Raw genomic sequence first — 18,413 nt, forward strand, 5'->3', positions numbered from 1 at the left:
ATAACAAAAATATTAGTCTTTATAACTAGAGTACCAGAGTGACACTGGTTGTGGTGACATAACTACTGTGTGACTTTTTTGTTAAAAAGTTCACTCTCGTCATCATAAAAAAATTGTATTTACTCTGAAGACATCAATAGGTGCAGAAAAAACGAAGGAAAAGGAGAAGTCAAAGAGAGAAAACTATGCATTAAGTTAGAGTCCAAATAGACAGCACAGGCATTCCAGAAGCCTGTGTGGGAAAAGTGGAAAATCAAATCCCTTAATCAGGAAGTAGCTGCAGCTTATAGAGACAAGTCTGTTAAAAGGCATTTTTCCCTTTCAGTCTTCTGAAAAGCCAGAAAATATGACCTCAATTACTTCTGTTCTTTTTTTACCAATTGGAAACTTTAAAATACGTCATCAAAATTGGACTCCTAATCCCAGAGCTATTGTGTCACCTGGTACTCCAATCTGTGTGAGTGATCTCAGGTCAAATTGAGTAACTCAAGTGTGAAAAGGCTGCTGTTCTTCTCATGTCAGTCTGACAATGAACGCATTTATGCGAACAGACTATCAATGGTAGAAAACCACAGATAGGAGACTCTAATCGGATTTAGTTTACACAAGGAACAATTGAATTAAACACTTTATGTTTTAAACTTCACATCTTCCCGAATGTACTGGAACAATCTTCAAAAGGACGAACAGTCTGTGAATCTGGACTGGAGTAAACTGCTAAAAAGACACAGTTATTATTGTCTTAGACTGTTTTGTAAAAATAGCTTAAGTTCAGTCTGATTTCATGGGTAAAGTCTGTAAAAATTCATTTTCAAATGTTGCAACATTGAATTTAAGTCTGAATTTTAACTGGGCCATTCTAACATATGAAGATGATGTGATCACTGAGCAGCTGTATTTATGTACAGGATGACTGTATTTACAAATTAGGTGACTAAACACAAACTGGTTGAACTGGATTTTATGTAGAGGCATTAGAATAAAGGCGGCTCTAAAATTTTAAAAACCATGAAACATTTTCATTCTGTTTTACATTTATGTGCTACTTTATGCAAATTTGTCACTCAAAATACCAATGAAATGTGCAAAAGTTCAAGGTATGTGAACGCTTTTATACAGTGCTGTATGTGGTGAATAAGAATATAATTTTCTATTGATGTCAATTACCTACTGGAACCAGGTCATGAAAATGTATTTCATTAGTTTGGGTTTATTTTGGAAATAAAGAATATACTTTTTGAGTTTTTGAATTTGCTCAACTGACTTGACATTCAGCAAAAAAATTAAACAATATTATTCATTCATTTTCAATATAATTTCAGATATAGGATATAGGTTTTTTTTATTCCATGCTTCTGCTTGCATTTAAAAAAACAAAAACAAAAAAATCCTCTGAAAATTGTCATGTACTGAAGTGAAAGGGAAATCATGAAAACCTTCCCAGGCCTGAAGAACTACTGACCTGAAAAAAACTTAAAGAAGGTTTGGTGCATGCAAACCTTTGCACAGTACTGTAGCCTTGCCATTTTAGGATGAAAATCCCTTGCAGAAGAACAAAATCCTAACCCACTGCATATTTATGTTTCCTTTTTAGCAGCAGCTATGACTTTGCAGCTGACATATGTTGTTTTCTCAGAAAAATCCCACCCTGTGGTGCTGAGAAGTCAAAGTATTTGGATCTGAAAATCTAAGACCGTAATCTCTTTTACAATAGGAGGATTTTTAACTGCTTTAAAAATGTTATCTGATTTGATTCAGATGGCTGGCCAATGATGATGGATAATCAAGTAAACCCAGGTCAGGTGGTAGAAAGATAATTATAGACAGCTTTGAGTGTAGTAGCTTTGATTATCTGTGTAAATCATCGGTGTTGTTCCTCACTCTGCTTTGCTCACACCCACAGCAGCTTAGTTCACGTCTGTTAAAGTTGTTTTTTCATAAACATATGACCTATGAAAAAAATACAAAAATGCAAATTTGTTTTGCCAAATAACTGCAGCACCAGGCTTCACAATTTCCTTAAAACTCCAAAAATCTGAAACTGTTTGTGAGAACTTAATTGTTTATTTAATCGCTTCTTATCTGAGATGTATTTTTTAGGCGTTCACAGGTCTGAAGGCATATATAAATTGCTCCTGCCAAGTTCTGAACAGCAGTTTTCTTGAACAGTTAACTGAACCATCAATACGTAGGAGAAGTTGTTCGGTTCCAAGCTCCTCACCCTACGTAGGAAGCTTAATTCGGCTGCTTATATCCAAAACCTTGATCTTTGCTCATGATGCGTACCTCCTAACCATAGGAGAGGGTAAGAATCCAGATAAACCAGTAAATCTGGAACTTTGCTTTTCAGCTCAGCTTTTCACCTTTACAGACCATAGCAGCACCCACATCACTGCAGAGGAGGCTCTATCTGTGTATCCATCTCCTGCTTCTTTCTACAATCACTTGTGAACAGCACACCAGCAACTCTTCTGCTTGAGGCAAAATAAATCAAATATCGTCCAATTTTAATTGTCTTATATTGGATAATATTGAACAATGCCTTAATAATTCAGCAGCTCACCTAGGGTAAATGAGATTATTCATGTATGTTGTTAACATTTTGAGGTTAAACACATTTAACTGCTGAAACTCTCTTTCAGGTCCAACTGACACAGACACAGTTGTCTGCTGAACTAATTTACACATAACCCCATGTATGTAAAAAGATATGTCATCTCTGTCAGCCTACATGCTGCCAGTTAAATCGACTTGTGTCTTGCATGGTAATGTCCACGGCAGGCTACAGCGCCATCTGGAGTCTTTCTGGGGACAAACAGCCTCGTTAATTGTTTCAAACACAAGTGCAACAAACGTAAATCCCTATATAAATACCCTACTTTATTAGGGTTTACATGCAACAGTTTCTTGTCTATATTAGAATTTTTCAATGCATATAAAAATTATTCATATGCATATGAACTTTTTTAGTTTTTGTCAACATAAAACTGTACAATGGATTTTAATGAGTTTTTATGCTATAGACAAACACAAAGTAGTACATAACAATATAATACAAGTATTCAGGGTTTTATATATTTTCTTCCAATAAAAATTCAAAAAGTTAGTGTGCATTCATATTTACACCAAAGACTTTGTAAAACCTTTTGCAGTGACTTTCAGCTAAATATAGAGTTTAGCATGTTGGGACAAAAAGTAAAATTTTGGTCTCATCTGACCAGAGCATCTTCTTCCATACCTTCGCTTTGTCCTTTATAAACCTTTGGCTTTTCTTTAACATTTCTCTCGCCACTCTTAAATGGAGGTCAGATCTGTAGAGTGAGTGAGCAGCTAGTTTTCTCTTCCAGAGTCTCCCACATGAGCTGTCAATCTCTGCTTCTCCTTCTGAGTTATCATGAGTCTCTTGGGTGCTTCACTCAGCTTCAATGGGTATGACTAGTTTTACAAGACACTGTATTTCATGCTTTAATTGTCAGCCAAGGCACATAATACTTTGATATATTTTTAGCTTTAGAGACTGAAAAAATGATCAGAACTGTATTAAATCAATTCCTGCAACCACTCTAAAATACAATTAAATGAAAAGCTATATCTCAAACTTTACAGGATGACACACAGATATAAACTGCTGGTCAATAAGAACAGTCTGTCCTGACATCTAAGTCTTTGAAATTATAAATTGTGTATAATAAAACTGAGACAAAGCCTTGTGTAGACAGATGAGATGTCTACAGCCGACAGTGATGTGTAATTATCAGATAAAACATGCAGGCACACACACTGAGTGATTGCATTTGGAGTCCCAGGTTGCTTTTTATGCATTGACCTTAAGACACAGAGTTCGCCACATGGTCGCTTCTTTAGACGTCTGTCGTTTCTCACCCCTCATTTAAAATCTCTGTCTCTGTTTCCTTTATTATCAAAGGAAGAATATCGGTTTAGCTTTAGAAAGCTCCTCTGTTTCACACACACACACACACAAGTTGGACTAGATTTAACTAGACAGCGATCAATTCCAGCCAGCTTCAAGCTGTCGGTGGCAAACACCACTCTGATATGATCGCAGTGCCCAAAGATATTCTATTCTATTCTATTCTATTCTATTCTATTCTATTCTATTCAAATGGGAATGTGCAATAAGTATGTATGTACATGTGTTTTTATTTTACATTATTCATTGCTCATGCACAGAGCAGACAGTTTTTTTTCTCAATTTTGTTGTAATTGTGACAATGACAGTAAAGAATATTCTGATTCTAAAAGAAAAAGCAGAGCCAAAATGTAAAGATCTTGATTTACCCATCTGTCTACATTCCAACCCTCACCTACGCTCATTAGATCTGGATCACGGCCAAAAGAATAAGCTGAGCTCAGAATACTTCCTTGGCGCTTTCTATTTGAGGTATTTCTTGATGCACGCCACTGAGAAGGGACCCCTGGGTTAACATGGAACTTGCTCGAGGTATTATTTATCCCCTCTGGCCTGGGGACACCTTTGGCTCTCCTATATTGCCGTCAGTGAGAGGAACCTGTGGTTTTTCCAAGTTGTTTAAGCAACAAACAGTGGATGGATGAAGGAACTTTCCATAATCAACAAATGGATTTTATTCACCACATTAGTAAAGCTTGAGCCCCTGGTCTCCCTACTATTTATACTGTATATTAGCTGAATTAAACTGGATCCGAGTTTGTACAGCAAAGGGGTCTCTAGGCCTGTCAAGACCAAAATAAAACACGTGTTTTCAGAATTTAGACAAGCATGTTTTTCTCCTTGACCAGTAAAAATTTTGTACAACTGGGCCAAAACATTACCCTGGCACCCAGAGAGTCACAGCTGTTCCTTCAGGGGAAAGCTAAGCCTCATAAATCCCTTGATCTGAACTGGTGGAAGAAGCTCCATAAATCATAAGGCATCCTCAACTTCCCATTGTCCCTTCTTTAGTACATCAGATGAGAAGACACAAATGAGAAGACAGGGAGATAGGCAGAGCATTTCGTATGCCATTATGTGCAGCAGCCTGATGTTAATGCTGCATTGACAGGGATAAGGGCAACATAAAACTAATGGCTTGAGCTTTCCCAGACACTTACCATGAAATCCCCATCCTGCTTGTCTGTTCTCACAATTCACCCTCATTTCTTTTTTTTCCCAAGCACCTTCAGGACTTAGACTCATCTATTCAGATCTGACTGAATCAATACAAGAGGGAATTGTTATTTTAGTGGGTGGTTAGATTTGAAATGCGCCAAGAAAAGAAAAGAAAACCACTTAGTGTCATTTAATTTATGCCAACTGGTCTTGGAGGTGTTGACAACCAGCCGTGGGAGGGACTTTTAAATCCAAACGCTGTATGACGTGTTCCCTTCTTAAATAAAGACAGAGCTCCCTGAGTTCACGGGCTTCCCATCATCGCAGAAACGCACTGACTTGTTTTCACTGGTGAAGGTTTGAGCTTATTCAAACTTGGTTTGAGCATGTCAGAATGGATATTAGAGCTCGATGATTTCAGAAAAATTAGAGAAAAGTTGAATGTTTGGTGGTGTTTGAATGAAGGCTCGGGAGAGAAGCGGAGGAACAGAAGAGGATTCCATCACCGCATGAGCGCTGGAGACGTGAATCACTTCGTTGGATATTAGAGAGGCGCGCTGAAGCTCACAGGTAGGTCATCGGATCCCCATCGACACACATCATAAAAATACCTGAAAGTGAAATCTAAGCCCTAATTCTTGTTCACCTGTAACCAACTGGCAGAAATAAAATCAGCGTTCCCAGTGTAAATCAAACAGAGATTTTGCACAGTTCCCACACTTGTTTGATTATTACTCATTCTAAACATAATTACCTATATCCCGTACCCGTATATGAATGTAATCAAATGTTTGCAAATAATGATCTCTCTTTAGTTTCCAGAAGATCTAAGAGACTACATAATTTTGGATATTGTGGCTAAATGTTGTCACAATATATATAATTGGTTATTCCCACGCTATAAAGAATTTGCACATCGTTTATTTTCGCCCTACAGATGTTACCAGTTGCCCTAATTATGAAATCTTATTTCCGTCGTTTATTTCCCAAGAGAGTGTGTGAAACAATATGGTTAAAGAGGGGAAAAAATGTAAATATCCCCTGGAGTAAAATTAATATTTGTGCATAAATCCACCAGGCAGGCATGTGAGCGCTCACCAAATACTTTTTAAAGTTGTGGGCTTTGGCAGTTAGAGTTTTGTGGACAGAAAATGTCAAAACCCCGTGGAGGGTGGAGGGGACAGGGGCTTCTCGTGTTTGTTTTCCCAACATTACGCTGCGGGCTGCGCGTCACCCCTGTGTTTTGGAGCGCGGTTCAGCGAGTCCTCGCATCAAGAGATTTATTTGTGCAACACATCTTCACAGCCTCGGGTTGCGACGTTTGACATCTGGCAATTATCTATCAGACTCTCCATTAGCTGCAGCCGCCTCATCGTTGTGTGTGTTTCTGGCGGGGGGCCAGTCGCTGTTGTTGAAGGCAAAGGCTCAAAGGTTGCTGTCCATCAACTGACACTAATATGATTATTGTCGTTTTAAGGCAACCGGTTGCTGTCATAATGACAACACGGATTAACATAATGCCTGCAGGTTTAGCATTCCATGTGCGGAAACATTTAGCTGATAGAGTTACTGTCAAAACATAAAAATTTGATCAATGTTTCACCAGAATCTAATTAAAATATGCAGGTCTTTAGGATTTTCTTAGAAATCATCTGGCGTGAAGGATGTTTAAGTCTTTCGTGACACATCCATTGTGCACATTGATAGTTTCACAATTAAATTGGTAAATGTTTAACACATTTTCTTCAAATGCATAAATGGATACATCCACAAAAAATTCCAGTTACAGATGGCTTCTTCACATGTCTGGCTATTATTTTGTTTGTTGTTGTAGACATTTTTCACAAATGACTCAATGACTTAAATTGTAGCATGTTGGGGCTTCGAAAATAAATTTGTAATAGTCTAGGGTGTATGAAGGTACAAAATAGCAAAGAAACAAATACCTTCAGTCAGGAAAGTCTTAGTTTATGAGTATTAGCCAAAACCTCCCCTAAAACTTGCCATATTTTCTGATTTCCTGTGTTTTTAAATAACAGAATGATAACACAAGTAAATAAAAACTGCAGTTTTAAATTATTTAATGAATTATTGTTCAGTTAATTAATTGTAATTACCATGTATAATCATGAAATTGCTTTAAAAGTAGGCTGCTAACCTAACAACATAAGCAACCCATCACATCCCTATCTAAAGAAATTCAAGGACATCTATCTTTGACATCTATGAGCCTGGAAAGGGTTACAAATGTGTTTGTAAGGTTTTATAAGTCTGTCAAACCTCAATGACAGCCATTACCCATAAATGGAAAAAAACATGGACCAGTGGTGAAACTTCCCAGGAGGGGCTGGTCAAACAAAATTACTTCAAGAACACATGGACAGCTTATCGAGGATGTCAAAAAAGAACTCAAAACAACAACTTGTGAAGCACTGCAGCCCTAACTTGCCTCAGTCAAGTTCAGTGTTCACGTTTCAACCAGTAAGAACGAGACTGTGAAAATATGGCATCCAAAAGAAAGTTTTGAGGTGGAAACCACTGCTGACCAGAAAGTGTTCAAAGTCCAATTTCACTTTTTCAAAAAAAGAACATCTCAGTGAATCCAGAGACTTGGGGAAAATATTCTGTTGACTAACGAGTCAAAAGTGGAACTTGTTGGACATTACAAAGGACATAACGTTGACTTTCAAACATGGAGGTGATAGAGTCATAGTCTCAAGCAGCTTTGTTCTTGAATAGCCTGAAAGACTCACTGTGATTGATGGGACCATAAAGTCTGTTCTCTGCCATAAAACCCTAAACGAGAATGTCCACCCATAAGCTTGTAACTCTGAGCTCAGGTGCACTTAGGCCATGTAGCTATTATGATCTTTAGTTGTTCGAGGTTATTTTTATTTAGGCACTAGTGGCCTTTATTTTTTATTTCCTCTAAAGTGAGGTGACAGGAAATGGAGCAGAGAGAAGGGGAAGACATGAGGCAAATGTTAATGGGCCAGGACATTAATCTGCGAGAGCAACATAGAGGACCAAGGGCTCTGTACATGATCCGCGTGTATAACACCTGCGCCACTGCCACACTTAGGTGTTTGAGTTCTGAGTTTCTTTCATATTTGTTTTCTTTATTTTCTTGTTGTTTATGTTCTCTAGTTGTGACTATTTTAGCTCATTCTTGTGTTCTTTGTACATTTTGTATTATCTCTGTTAGATTCTCCCTAGTGTTTCTGTGTGTGTGTTTGAGCTCCTGTTTTCATTAGTCTCCTCCCTTCAGCTCCCCGGTTTCACTCTCCTCAGCTGTTTCTCATATTCTCTGATTGCTCACACCTACATTCCATGCCTATCTCCACATCTCCCTAGTTTTTAAGATTACCGGTTCTCATTGTTCTGTTACACTGCCTGCCTTCATACCTGTAATTCATCTTACGTGTTCTTCATCTGGTTTTCCTTGTGTCTCCCTATAAGTTCTCAATTATTATTTATCAAATTATTGTGTGTCCCACGATCCTGTCTGTGCCTTGGACCTGCTCCACACCCACACATCAGGACAGCAGCATGGCAATTATCCAAAACACATCTGCAAGTCCACCTCTGAATGACTTGAAAAATTAAAATAAAAACTAAAGCTTATAGAGTATACTATTCAAAGTCCAGACTTAACACTGATTGATTTGCTGAAGCATGGCCTTAAACAGGACATTCATGCTTACAAACCCTGAGATGTGGCTGAATTAGGATTCAAAGATTCAAGGATTTTTATTGTCATACCAGCTCACATTTACATGTTAAGGTATGAAATTCGGACTCAGGTCCCAGTTAAGAAGCCTAATACTTAGGTAAAAAGAAAACTAAGTGTAACTTACAAAGCTTGATCTAACAATAAATAGCAATCAGTAAAAATATGTGCAGTGAAGAGCAAAAAAAAAAAAAAGAAATATACACAGTTAAATAGTAAAGCTGAAATTAACTTTGCAAAGTACTAAATACAAATGTGAAGCATGAGGTAGTCCTTAATACTGCACCTATAAGTGACTGAAACATTGCACCTTTGGTGGGTGAAGTGTTTGGTGCAAGTCAGTGTGTAGTGAAAGAGTCTACACAGTGTGGCTCGAGTTCAACAGTCTGACAGCTTCAGGGAAGAAGTTGTTTGTGAGCCTGGTGGTCTTGCTCTGAATGCTCCTCAGCCACCTGCCTGAGGGGAGGGGCTGAAACAGTCTGTGTGCAGGATGGGTGGAGTCCTTCATGATGCGGAGGGCCCTCCCCCTGCATCGTGATGTGTAGACCTCCGAGGTGGTGGGAAGATTGCTCCCTACAGTCCTCTGTGGAGCCTTTACCACCCTTTGTAGAGCCTTCCTCTCAGCAGCAGTGCAGCTGCCATGCCATACGGTGATGCAGGTGCAGAGGAAGCTCTCCACTGCAAAGTGGTACAAGCTCCTCAGAACTGAGCTCCCAAGTCCAGCATTCCTCAGTTTCCTGAGGAAGTAGAGATGCTGGTGAGCCTTCCTGACCAGAAAGGAAATTTTGGCACTCCAGGTGAGGTCATTGGATATTCAATTCAAAAATACTTTATTAATCCCTAAGGGAAATTTAATGTTGTTGTAGCTCATTATGAGGGTTTCCTCAAAGAGCCGTTGTAGATGCTGATGGCTGTGGGCAGGAAGGATCTCCTGTAGCGCTCCGTCTTACAGCAGATCTGAAGAAGCCTCTGACTGAAGACACTCTGTTGTTGTAGGATAGTCTCATTAAGAGGATGCTCAGGGTTCTCCTTAATGTTCTTCATTTTATGAAGAATCCTTCTATGCACAATGATCTCCAGAAGTTCCAGAGAAGTCCCCCGAACAGAGTCAGCCTTCTTTATTAGCTTGTTGAGCTTTTTGTGCACACCCAGGGTACCTGACGCTGGGGACCACTTCCACAGCTGCTCCTCTTATGTGCAGGGGAGAGAGAGGGCGCTTGTCTCTTCTGAAATCCACCACCATCTCCTTAGTATTCTTCACATTGATGCAGAGGCAGCTTTTCTCCCTTAATAAATACAATTATCAATTGAAGACTGCATTAAGTATTTACTCAGGTTATCTCGGTCTGATATAAAATTTTTTTTTGATAATCTGGAACAAATATAACAGAATTAGTATAACAGAAAACAAAAGCAGGAGAAATCCCTAAGGGGGACCCTACGGATTTCCTCTACAGCACCTTATATGCCCATTGGCCCAGTCTGTCAATAGAAGATGTTGTCTGTGGGGTTTCTCAGCATCTAGTTTGGGTGTACAATGACAATACATATTTTTATGTCAAATGAATGATACATCTTATGTCTAGACTGGACTTTGCAATTTCCATTGTATTGGGATTGACCAGTCTCTCCTCTCCATCTCCTGCTGGTGCAAAATTTAAAACTCTTAATGAATTTAAATCTCTTTTAAAAATGTATCTTTACACAAGCTTTTACCTACAGAGAGCATGCCTTTTATTTATTTATTTTTTCACCTGTGCAGCACTTGGTTATGGTATGTTAAAGCACTTTATAAATGAAGCTTTGATTGATTTAATTGAAGTGAAATAATAGCACAACACTGTGTAATTGTCAATAAGAGGGTAGTAATAGGTTCTTTAAAGGGGCTAAAAATAGTCATCACTCAACTCAAGTGTTGACAACACAAAATTTAGTTCCCATACACACCATTGCATATGCCTCTGCATTTCCAAGGCATCTGATAAAACCCAACTCAAAGTAAATCACATGCCAGCATAACCTTATAAACATCACACATACCTGTGAGAATTACATAAATGCTATGCAAATTTCATAGCAATGGCCTGCTAATCCTCTCATCTAATATCAAGTTAATTAATGCAGATATACTGTCTACACTGATGAAGATTAACTCACTTTTCAAGCTAAAAGCTTGAAGGGGCTGACATGGAAGAGAAGCTGGCTCTATCTTCTTATATTCAGCTAATAATTAAATGTTTTTAACGTCTGATTGGTCGATCCCACCCTCTTAAAACCAGTTCTACTAAGCAATTGAGTAACATTTTTAAGCCAAACAGAAACAGACATAAACTGACAAATAAATCTCGAGAAAGTGCCTGACATTATGACAGATAACATAACCAAGCTAATAGTTATAATCAACAATTAGCACTACTAGTAAGGCACAAACATCAAGACATTTCCTTCATCAAAGCAAATACAGTCATATGAAAACAGGAAAAAGCTGAAATATTATGAAATATGATGCTATTGTAAGCCATCTAACAGTCTTTTTTTCTTCAGTTTTTATTGTTTATTTAAATTTCTGGAATTTCTCAGTGTGTTTTAAATTGTTTAATCATACATCAAATGTCCAAATATGTTAGAAAACACACAGTGTCGTACAGTCTCCTATTTTTCACTACTGTCATTGATCATGTTTGATACTGGGACGTCTAATTAGCTCACTTAAACTGTAAAAAGCACTGATATTTCATACATGACACCAATAAAACGATATAACAAGTTTTTAAAACCCATATGTACTGAACCTTTAAAAACGACATTGTAATTTAAGAAGACCTATTGCTCTTTGTTGATAATGTTAGTGCTAACATAAATAAACACATTAAGCAATCCAAATCTCAAACCACTTCCCACGTTTTTGTTTTATGTCTGTCCCCTTTATTGACATGTAATCCAATGACAGTGTCATTAAAACTGTTTACTGATCTCATTCTTCTTACAAAGTGCAATTTCCCTTTATAAGAAATTGCATGTTGGCCATGTTCCCAGACAGTTCAGTGGAAAGTTTTTCTCCTCTCTTGGTAAATATGGGCCCCTTGCCCAGAGATCACCACACACACCTGTGTTGCGTCGAGTGTGTATGATGCAGACGTTTGACATAGTAACTGTTCTCTGAACTGGGAATTCACAGAATACTCAAACAGTCAAAATGTCATGAATTGTTTTTCTTTCTTGGTAATGGCTGCAGGTGGAGCATGAATAATAACCGTACTTGTGTGTATGTGTTTTCTCTCTTAGGCCAATCCATCATAAACTCATGGACATAAGCAGTTCCTCCTTCAACATGAACAACTACAACGGCACAATAATGTCTGAGAATACCACCAACGGCAATTATTCAGTAAAAACGCCCCCACCAGTTTTCTACAGTGAGGTCACTACAGTGATCTACACTACTGTTTTCATTGTGGGTTTCTTTGGTAACGCATTAGTTATCTATATAGTGGCCCGCTACACCAAAATGAAGACAGTAACCAACATGTACATCCTGAATTTAGCTATGGCAGATGAACTCTACATCATGGGAATCCCCTTCATAGGGACCCAAAGTGTGCTCTTCTACTGGCCATTTGGTGAATTCCTCTGCAAAGTGTTCATGACCACTGATGGCATGAGCCAGTTCGCCTCCACCTTCTGTCTGACGCTGATGAGCATTGATCGCTTCCTCGCTGTTGTATATCCCATTCGCAGCGCTAAATGGCGGAAGCCATGGGTGGCCAAGATTTTCAGTGCCCTGGCATGGATTGTTTCCTTCCTGATGGTGTTGCCGGTCACCGTGTTCTCGCATGTGCAGGAGTACGACACTTGCAACATAAGCTGGCCTGACCCGTCAGGCGTGTGGTCAGCTGTTTTTATTCTGTACACATCCATCATGGGTTTCTTTGGTCCTTTGGTTGTCATCTCCCTTTGCTATCTACTTATTATTATCAAGGTAATTAAATATTTAAATCTCTTCATTGTCTTAAATTGGTAAAAGGGTTTAAAACTCAAATTTACATTCTGAAAGTCTCAAACCATCTTCCCTCTTCCAGGTGAAGTCTGCAGGCGTGCGTGCAGGCCTGACTAAGCGGCGCAAGTCAGAGCGCAAGGTGACACGGATGGTGGTGATCATAGTGGTGGTCTTTGTACTTTGTTGGCTGCCCTTTTTTACAATCAACTTTATCAACCTGTTTTATGTCATACCAGAGGACAAAATTGCTGCAGTAGTCTACTTTTCCCTGGTAATCCTTACCTATGTAAACTCCTGTGCCAACCCAGTCCTCTACGGTTTCCTGTCGGACAATTTCAAGCAGAGCTTTAAGAAAGTGTTTTGCTTCTACAAAAAGAAGAGTGCTAAAGCTACGGAACCAGTGGGGACCACACAGAATATTGATAAGGTAAAGAAAGTTCTTATTTTCAATCAGAAATTGCATAGAGACTGCATAATATCCTTACAGCAACAAGGTCCTATTTGGACATCCTTGCATGTTGCGTCTTGCGTCTTGCATGTTGTCTCCATGCAGCTTCCTCCAACCATCAAAATGATCAATTGTTAACTCTAATTTCCTATGATGGACTGATGATCTAACCACAGTGTATGCCACCTCTCACTCATCGACCGGTGGACATGGGCACAAGCTCCTCTGTGACCCTGCAGGAAAACTGAAAAAGTGCAAAGACATGACATTTAAAAATACAAAACAAACATTAAGCGTTACATCAAAAATATATGAAATACTGTATCACCGATGGTGCTCAGTTCAGTATGTCTTCTAAGGTAAATTCTGGAGATTTCTTTATGTGGAGAATTCACTATCCTTAAAGATTGAGATGAGCTGAAGAATACTTTATATGGATTGAAAGCCAACAGCAATAGCACAGAACCTTTAAAAAAGGCCATGATTCTGAATTAAAATAATTCAATACTGGAAAACTGCATGGATCCAAGGACATATTTACATGTGAAAAATATTCCGAGTGAAAACAGCTTCCTGCTTCACTTAAAAATGCAAGTTAAACCTCTCCCTGTATGAAATGAAATAGGATCCAAAAATCTTTCAGTATTCTCTGGGGTTATGCTCATTTAAGACAAACTGGGGCAAAGAGGAAAATCTTAAATTTAGATGTTTACATGTTTGGAAAGTATTCATACCCGCTTTTTGAATTTTGTCACATTACAACCACAAACATCATTGCAACGTATTGGGATTGTATGTAATATAAAAGCACAAAAGAGTACATAATTATAAGGTAGAAGTTTTTAACAAATACAAATCTGAAAAGTGTGGTGTGCATATGTATTCAGGCCACATTAGACTTGATCTGCTAAATAATTCCAGTGTAACCGACTATGCCCAGAAGTCATCTAATTAATAAAGAGAAACCACATGTGGGTAATTTCTTTTACATATAAACAGATCTTTGTGAAATCCTTAGATGTTTGTTAGAGAATGTTAGTGAGGAAGCAGCATCATGAAGGCCAGCAGAAAGGTCAAGGATAAAGTTGTTGAGAAGTTTAAGTCAGGGTTAGGTTACAAAACAACATCCGGCGCTTTAAACATTTTGTTGAGCACTGTTCATTCTATCAACAGAAAATAGAAAGACAAAGGAAACCTACCAAGATTTGGCCTAACCTTGCAGGCTTGTCAAGGAGAACATTAACCAAAAGAAGCGACCATGAGTTGGAGGAGCTGCAGAGAACCACAGCTCAGGTGGGAGAATATTTTGTCAGGACAACTATTAGTGGTACACAAATCTGGCCTTTATAGAAAAGTGTTGATGTAAAAAACAAAAAAAACAAAGATGTCCTGTTTGCATTTTGCCACAAGACATGTAGGGAGCACAACAAATATGTAGAAAAAGTTTCTCTGTTGAAAAGAAAACATAATGAAACCTGGTCAGACTTGATGGGGGTATGGAGAGAGCTAAATGCAGGGCAATCATGAAAGAAAACCTGTTTGAGGTTGCAGAAGATCTAAGACTTCCAGTAAAACAATAGCCTGAAGCAAATGGCCAGAGCAACAATGGAATGCTTTAAATCCAAGCATAGACTGCCGAATGTGCTCCATAATTGTCGGTAGGACTTGAAAATTTCTGTTCACGGACTATGTATTCTAATTGAGCTTTAGCCAGTTGGCTAAGGTAGACACAAACCCAAAAGACTTGCAGCTAAAACTGTAGGGAAAGTTGGTTCTAAACAGTATTGTCTCTGGGGACAGGGAACTGAATACAAATACATATCAGATTACAGTTTGTAAATAAATGTTAAAAACTATGTGACCTCCACTTCACAATTATGCACTCCTTGGTGTTGATCTAGCACATAAAATACAAAGAAAATACATTAAAGTTTGTTATTCTAATCTAATAAAAAGATTAAAAAAGATTAAGAGATATCTTTACTTTTACAAAGCATTAAGCCTTTGTGTATGAAAGCATCATGGTTCATAAAGCTGCATATAGGATCTGTGGTGTCCCACCATTTCTAATCTCATATTTGTGTCTAACTGTTGGCAGATCACAAGGACCCCTGACATTGAACCTTTCGCCTTAAAACCTGTAGTAAATGGCCAGTGATTGGTCCCATTTAGCTGACCCAGCTTGCACTGGTGGGCCACAAGGAACTCGGACATTTTACCCATGGGGCTTTATACGGACATGGAATTTCCTGATTTTATTTCAGTTAGCCCCTTCTCTCACTTGGGCATCTCTTAAGAGGCTCACTGGACTCACTGCTTTTTGTATTTTCATGTATTTGGACACTGCAACAGACTGACTGTAAACATTTATTTTTTGAGAGACTTATCGAATTTTCAAATGATTTTAATTACTTCAGACTTACTTTTTTTTGGTTTCTTTTAGTATGGTCTTTTTTTTCAAGAAGTGATATTGCTCTTTTAATTTGCTGTCTATACCATTCGTTGTGTCTGTATTTTTTTATACTGACTGTTATTTAGCACTGAAAGACATCTGCAAAGGATGCGTCATGTTGAATGGCTCACCGCTAGAGGACCAAATCAGAGTGGCTTTGTTTATTCACTGGCAGGAATCAGTTGATTGGTGGTGCACTTGATGGGGCTTTCATGGACAAGTGTCTGTTTGAGGCAACCAACTTATTATAAAAGCAATTAAACAATGCAAAAGACATGTACATTATGCTAACTTTACCATATAACCCATGGTTTTTAAATAGTTTACCTTTTGTTATCTACATAGTCCACAAGTCTAAGAAATTGAAACAACTCAGTAATATAGTCCTGAACATCTTTGGAAACCTATAAAGCACAATGTTTTCAAAATGTATATAAATGTATATACTGTATATATTGTATATTTTGGGGGCTCCCAAAACCTTGAGGCCCTGCCCTATGCCCTTGGTAAAGTCAGGCCCTAGCAATGAGATGTTTGGTATTTAGCTCATTTTGTCTACTAAGATTTGATTCATTTATTGGTTATTACCCTTACCCCAATCAGCCATAACGTAAGGACCACTGACAGATAATCTAACACTGCTCATCTTTATACAACATAACTATCTGTTGATTAAATTTGCACCCTGCTTGCTTTCATGTGGGGGTCCTCGCCACCTGTGTAGATTTTGTCGAGGATTAATCACAGCCCCCTAAAAGGCAGCAGCACTCATCTGCACGATGAGCCTCCCCTGCCAGCTAGGCAGCAACGCATCCTGAAAGCAAGTCTCCTTGCTCCCCACATTCTGATTGGACTGGATCTAAAGGCATCTGTTGGAAGCACACCCAGTCCCAGAGACCCCCAACAATCCGGTACCAGACATTGCCTTCCGGTACCAGATGTTGTTGGTCCACATTCTAATTAGTCAAAGCTTTAGTTTTAGGAGAAAATGAAGAACCTGTAGTTCATAATCTCATATATAGCTGATTGTTGCCAGCTGTTATTATATGTATTACATTGTCAAGTTCTCAGTCTGGAATGTTTGCAGTATTTTGGTTTGTATTGCAACAGTAAGAGAGAAAACTAACCTCCTGGCTGCCTTGAGAGGGCCTCATTCTAGGGCTGTATTTTGACTTGTTAATTTTTTACACATGTTTTTGTAATGTGAAAAATGTCTTGAAATAGGACAGCCAAGTGTTTTTTCGCTCTTTGTCTTATCTCCATTTTCTGCAGTTAAAGTGATGGATGATGTGATGACGTATACAACAAAAACATCTCTTTTTCTTGTTTTTCTACTGAAACAGGCATTTCTTCACAGGTGTATCCTGAGCCCATCAAAATATTAAGAACGCTTATTAAGAACGAATATTAAGATGTTTGAGCTTGTTTGAAAACCTAACCAAGTAAATACACTGATTATAAGACAGGAGACAACACTCTTTTTTGTGTGATAATGTGGTTTCTGAAATGAAAGGTCATTCTGAACATAGCTCATAGAACATAAATCATTAAATGAGTATGGTATTATGAATATTCTTACACCCTAATTTTTGAAAAAAAAATCTTTCAGTTCAAGGTTTTTACAAAATTAGAAAATATAAAAAATGCTCTGATCTCTACTAGCTTCCAAAATTGTTAGTCTAGTGACAAATTACTAGATAATTGCTAAAGATAAAACATTGGAATGATCTATTAAACAAAATGAAGCCAATATGAAAAACTGTTCACCCCAGCATGCAGTTCCTTCAGTTACTCGAGGTAGACCCTTTCTTTACACATTTTTCCACCCGTTTCTTGAAACAACATGACTTCCGTCTTAGTTTGACTCAAATTTGGTGAAGATTTACCTACCTGAAAAATTGCCTTATATTTGATAGTTTGGTATACAAGAAACTCAACTCAATAACTTTAAGGTGCAAAACAACTCCAAATCATCCTTCCACCACTATCCATGACAGTTTGATATTGACAGATATTTCCACTTTAGGGTCATCTATCTAAAGGTCAATGTCCAAGGTCAAATCTGTTCAAAGGTACAGACATTTTTAGGTGCATTCAGAGGAAGCTTTGCAAATCTAATTTGTGCTTTCCTGTTCTTTATGGAGAGAGGGGGCTTTCTCCTGGTAACCCTTTTAAACAAGCCTTACATATTTGATCTGTTTTATATATCATGTCAGGCACTTTGGTTTCATTTTTTCTGAATCTCTAATAACAGTGTAGAATCTGTTTTTGTTTTTTGTACAGCTAATGAAAGAAGGTGTACTTTCTTTTTATCAATGAATATCTGCCTTTACTCCAATGTATCACTGCTGACACGTGCCACAATAAAGCAAAGCTTATACACGTATCTTATGAATAGAGATGTCAGACTAATAACTTATTTTAATTTACTTTAATGAAACTTTAAGTTTGAAAGCTTAGCACCTGTCCAAACACTGGGAAAGCAGCTGGATTTTATGCTGTGAAATGTATTCTCTGTTATTGAAAAGTTTGCAAATGAAGGAAACAACAAAATTCAGTTTCTATTATTATAAAAATAATAAAACCAGAAACAACTGAGGTCAACAAAATGAAACACATTTCTTGTGAGCTCTCTAAATGTTTAGGGGGTTTAGTTTAGTTTATGTATTTTTTGTTTTCATTTTTTATCTTCTTTAA

The 18,413-nt window shown here is 37.9% G+C and overlaps 1 protein-coding gene across 2 annotated transcripts; it reads left to right on the plus strand.

Annotated features, from left to right (window-relative positions):
* Positions 1–5,404: 5,404 nt before the first annotated feature.
* On the plus strand, positions 5,405–18,111 carry LOC124862343 (somatostatin receptor type 5-like). Of its 2 annotated transcripts, XM_047356201.1 has the most exons (5): positions 5,405–5,659; positions 12,105–12,798; positions 12,899–13,243; positions 14,438–14,557; positions 15,363–18,111. In XM_047356201.1, exons 2-5 carry the CDS (start codon positions 12,124–12,126, stop codon positions 15,420–15,422), a joined length of 1,200 nt encoding a protein of 399 aa, XP_047212157.1. In that variant the 5' UTR covers positions 5,405–5,659; positions 12,105–12,123; the 3' UTR covers positions 15,423–18,111. The 2 variants fall into 2 exon arrangements, with proteins under 2 accessions (XP_047212157.1, XP_047212158.1); XM_047356202.1 differs by lacking the exon at positions 14,438–14,557.
* Positions 18,112–18,413: the final 302 nt, after the last annotated feature.

The sequence above is a fragment of the Girardinichthys multiradiatus genome, chromosome X (assembly GCF_021462225.1).
Source record: "Girardinichthys multiradiatus isolate DD_20200921_A chromosome X, DD_fGirMul_XY1, whole genome shotgun sequence".
Lineage (NCBI taxonomy): Eukaryota > Metazoa > Chordata > Actinopteri > Cyprinodontiformes > Goodeidae > Girardinichthys > Girardinichthys multiradiatus.

What these genes read in the sequence shown, in the direction of transcription:
- LOC124862343 (XM_047356201.1), top strand. Translation starts at nt 12,124, where the DNA reads ATGGACATAAGCAGTTCCTCCTTCAACATGAACAACTACAACGGCACA. An exon ending in ATCTACTTATTATTATCAAG is followed by an intron (nt 12,799 to 12,898) that starts GTAATTAAATAT and finishes TCCCTCTTCCAG; the next exon opens with GTGAAGTCTGCAGGCGTGCG. An exon ending in TGCAGAGAACCACAGCTCAG is followed by an intron (nt 14,558 to 15,362) that starts GTGGGAGAATAT and finishes AACTGTTGGCAG; the next exon opens with ATCACAAGGACCCCTGACAT.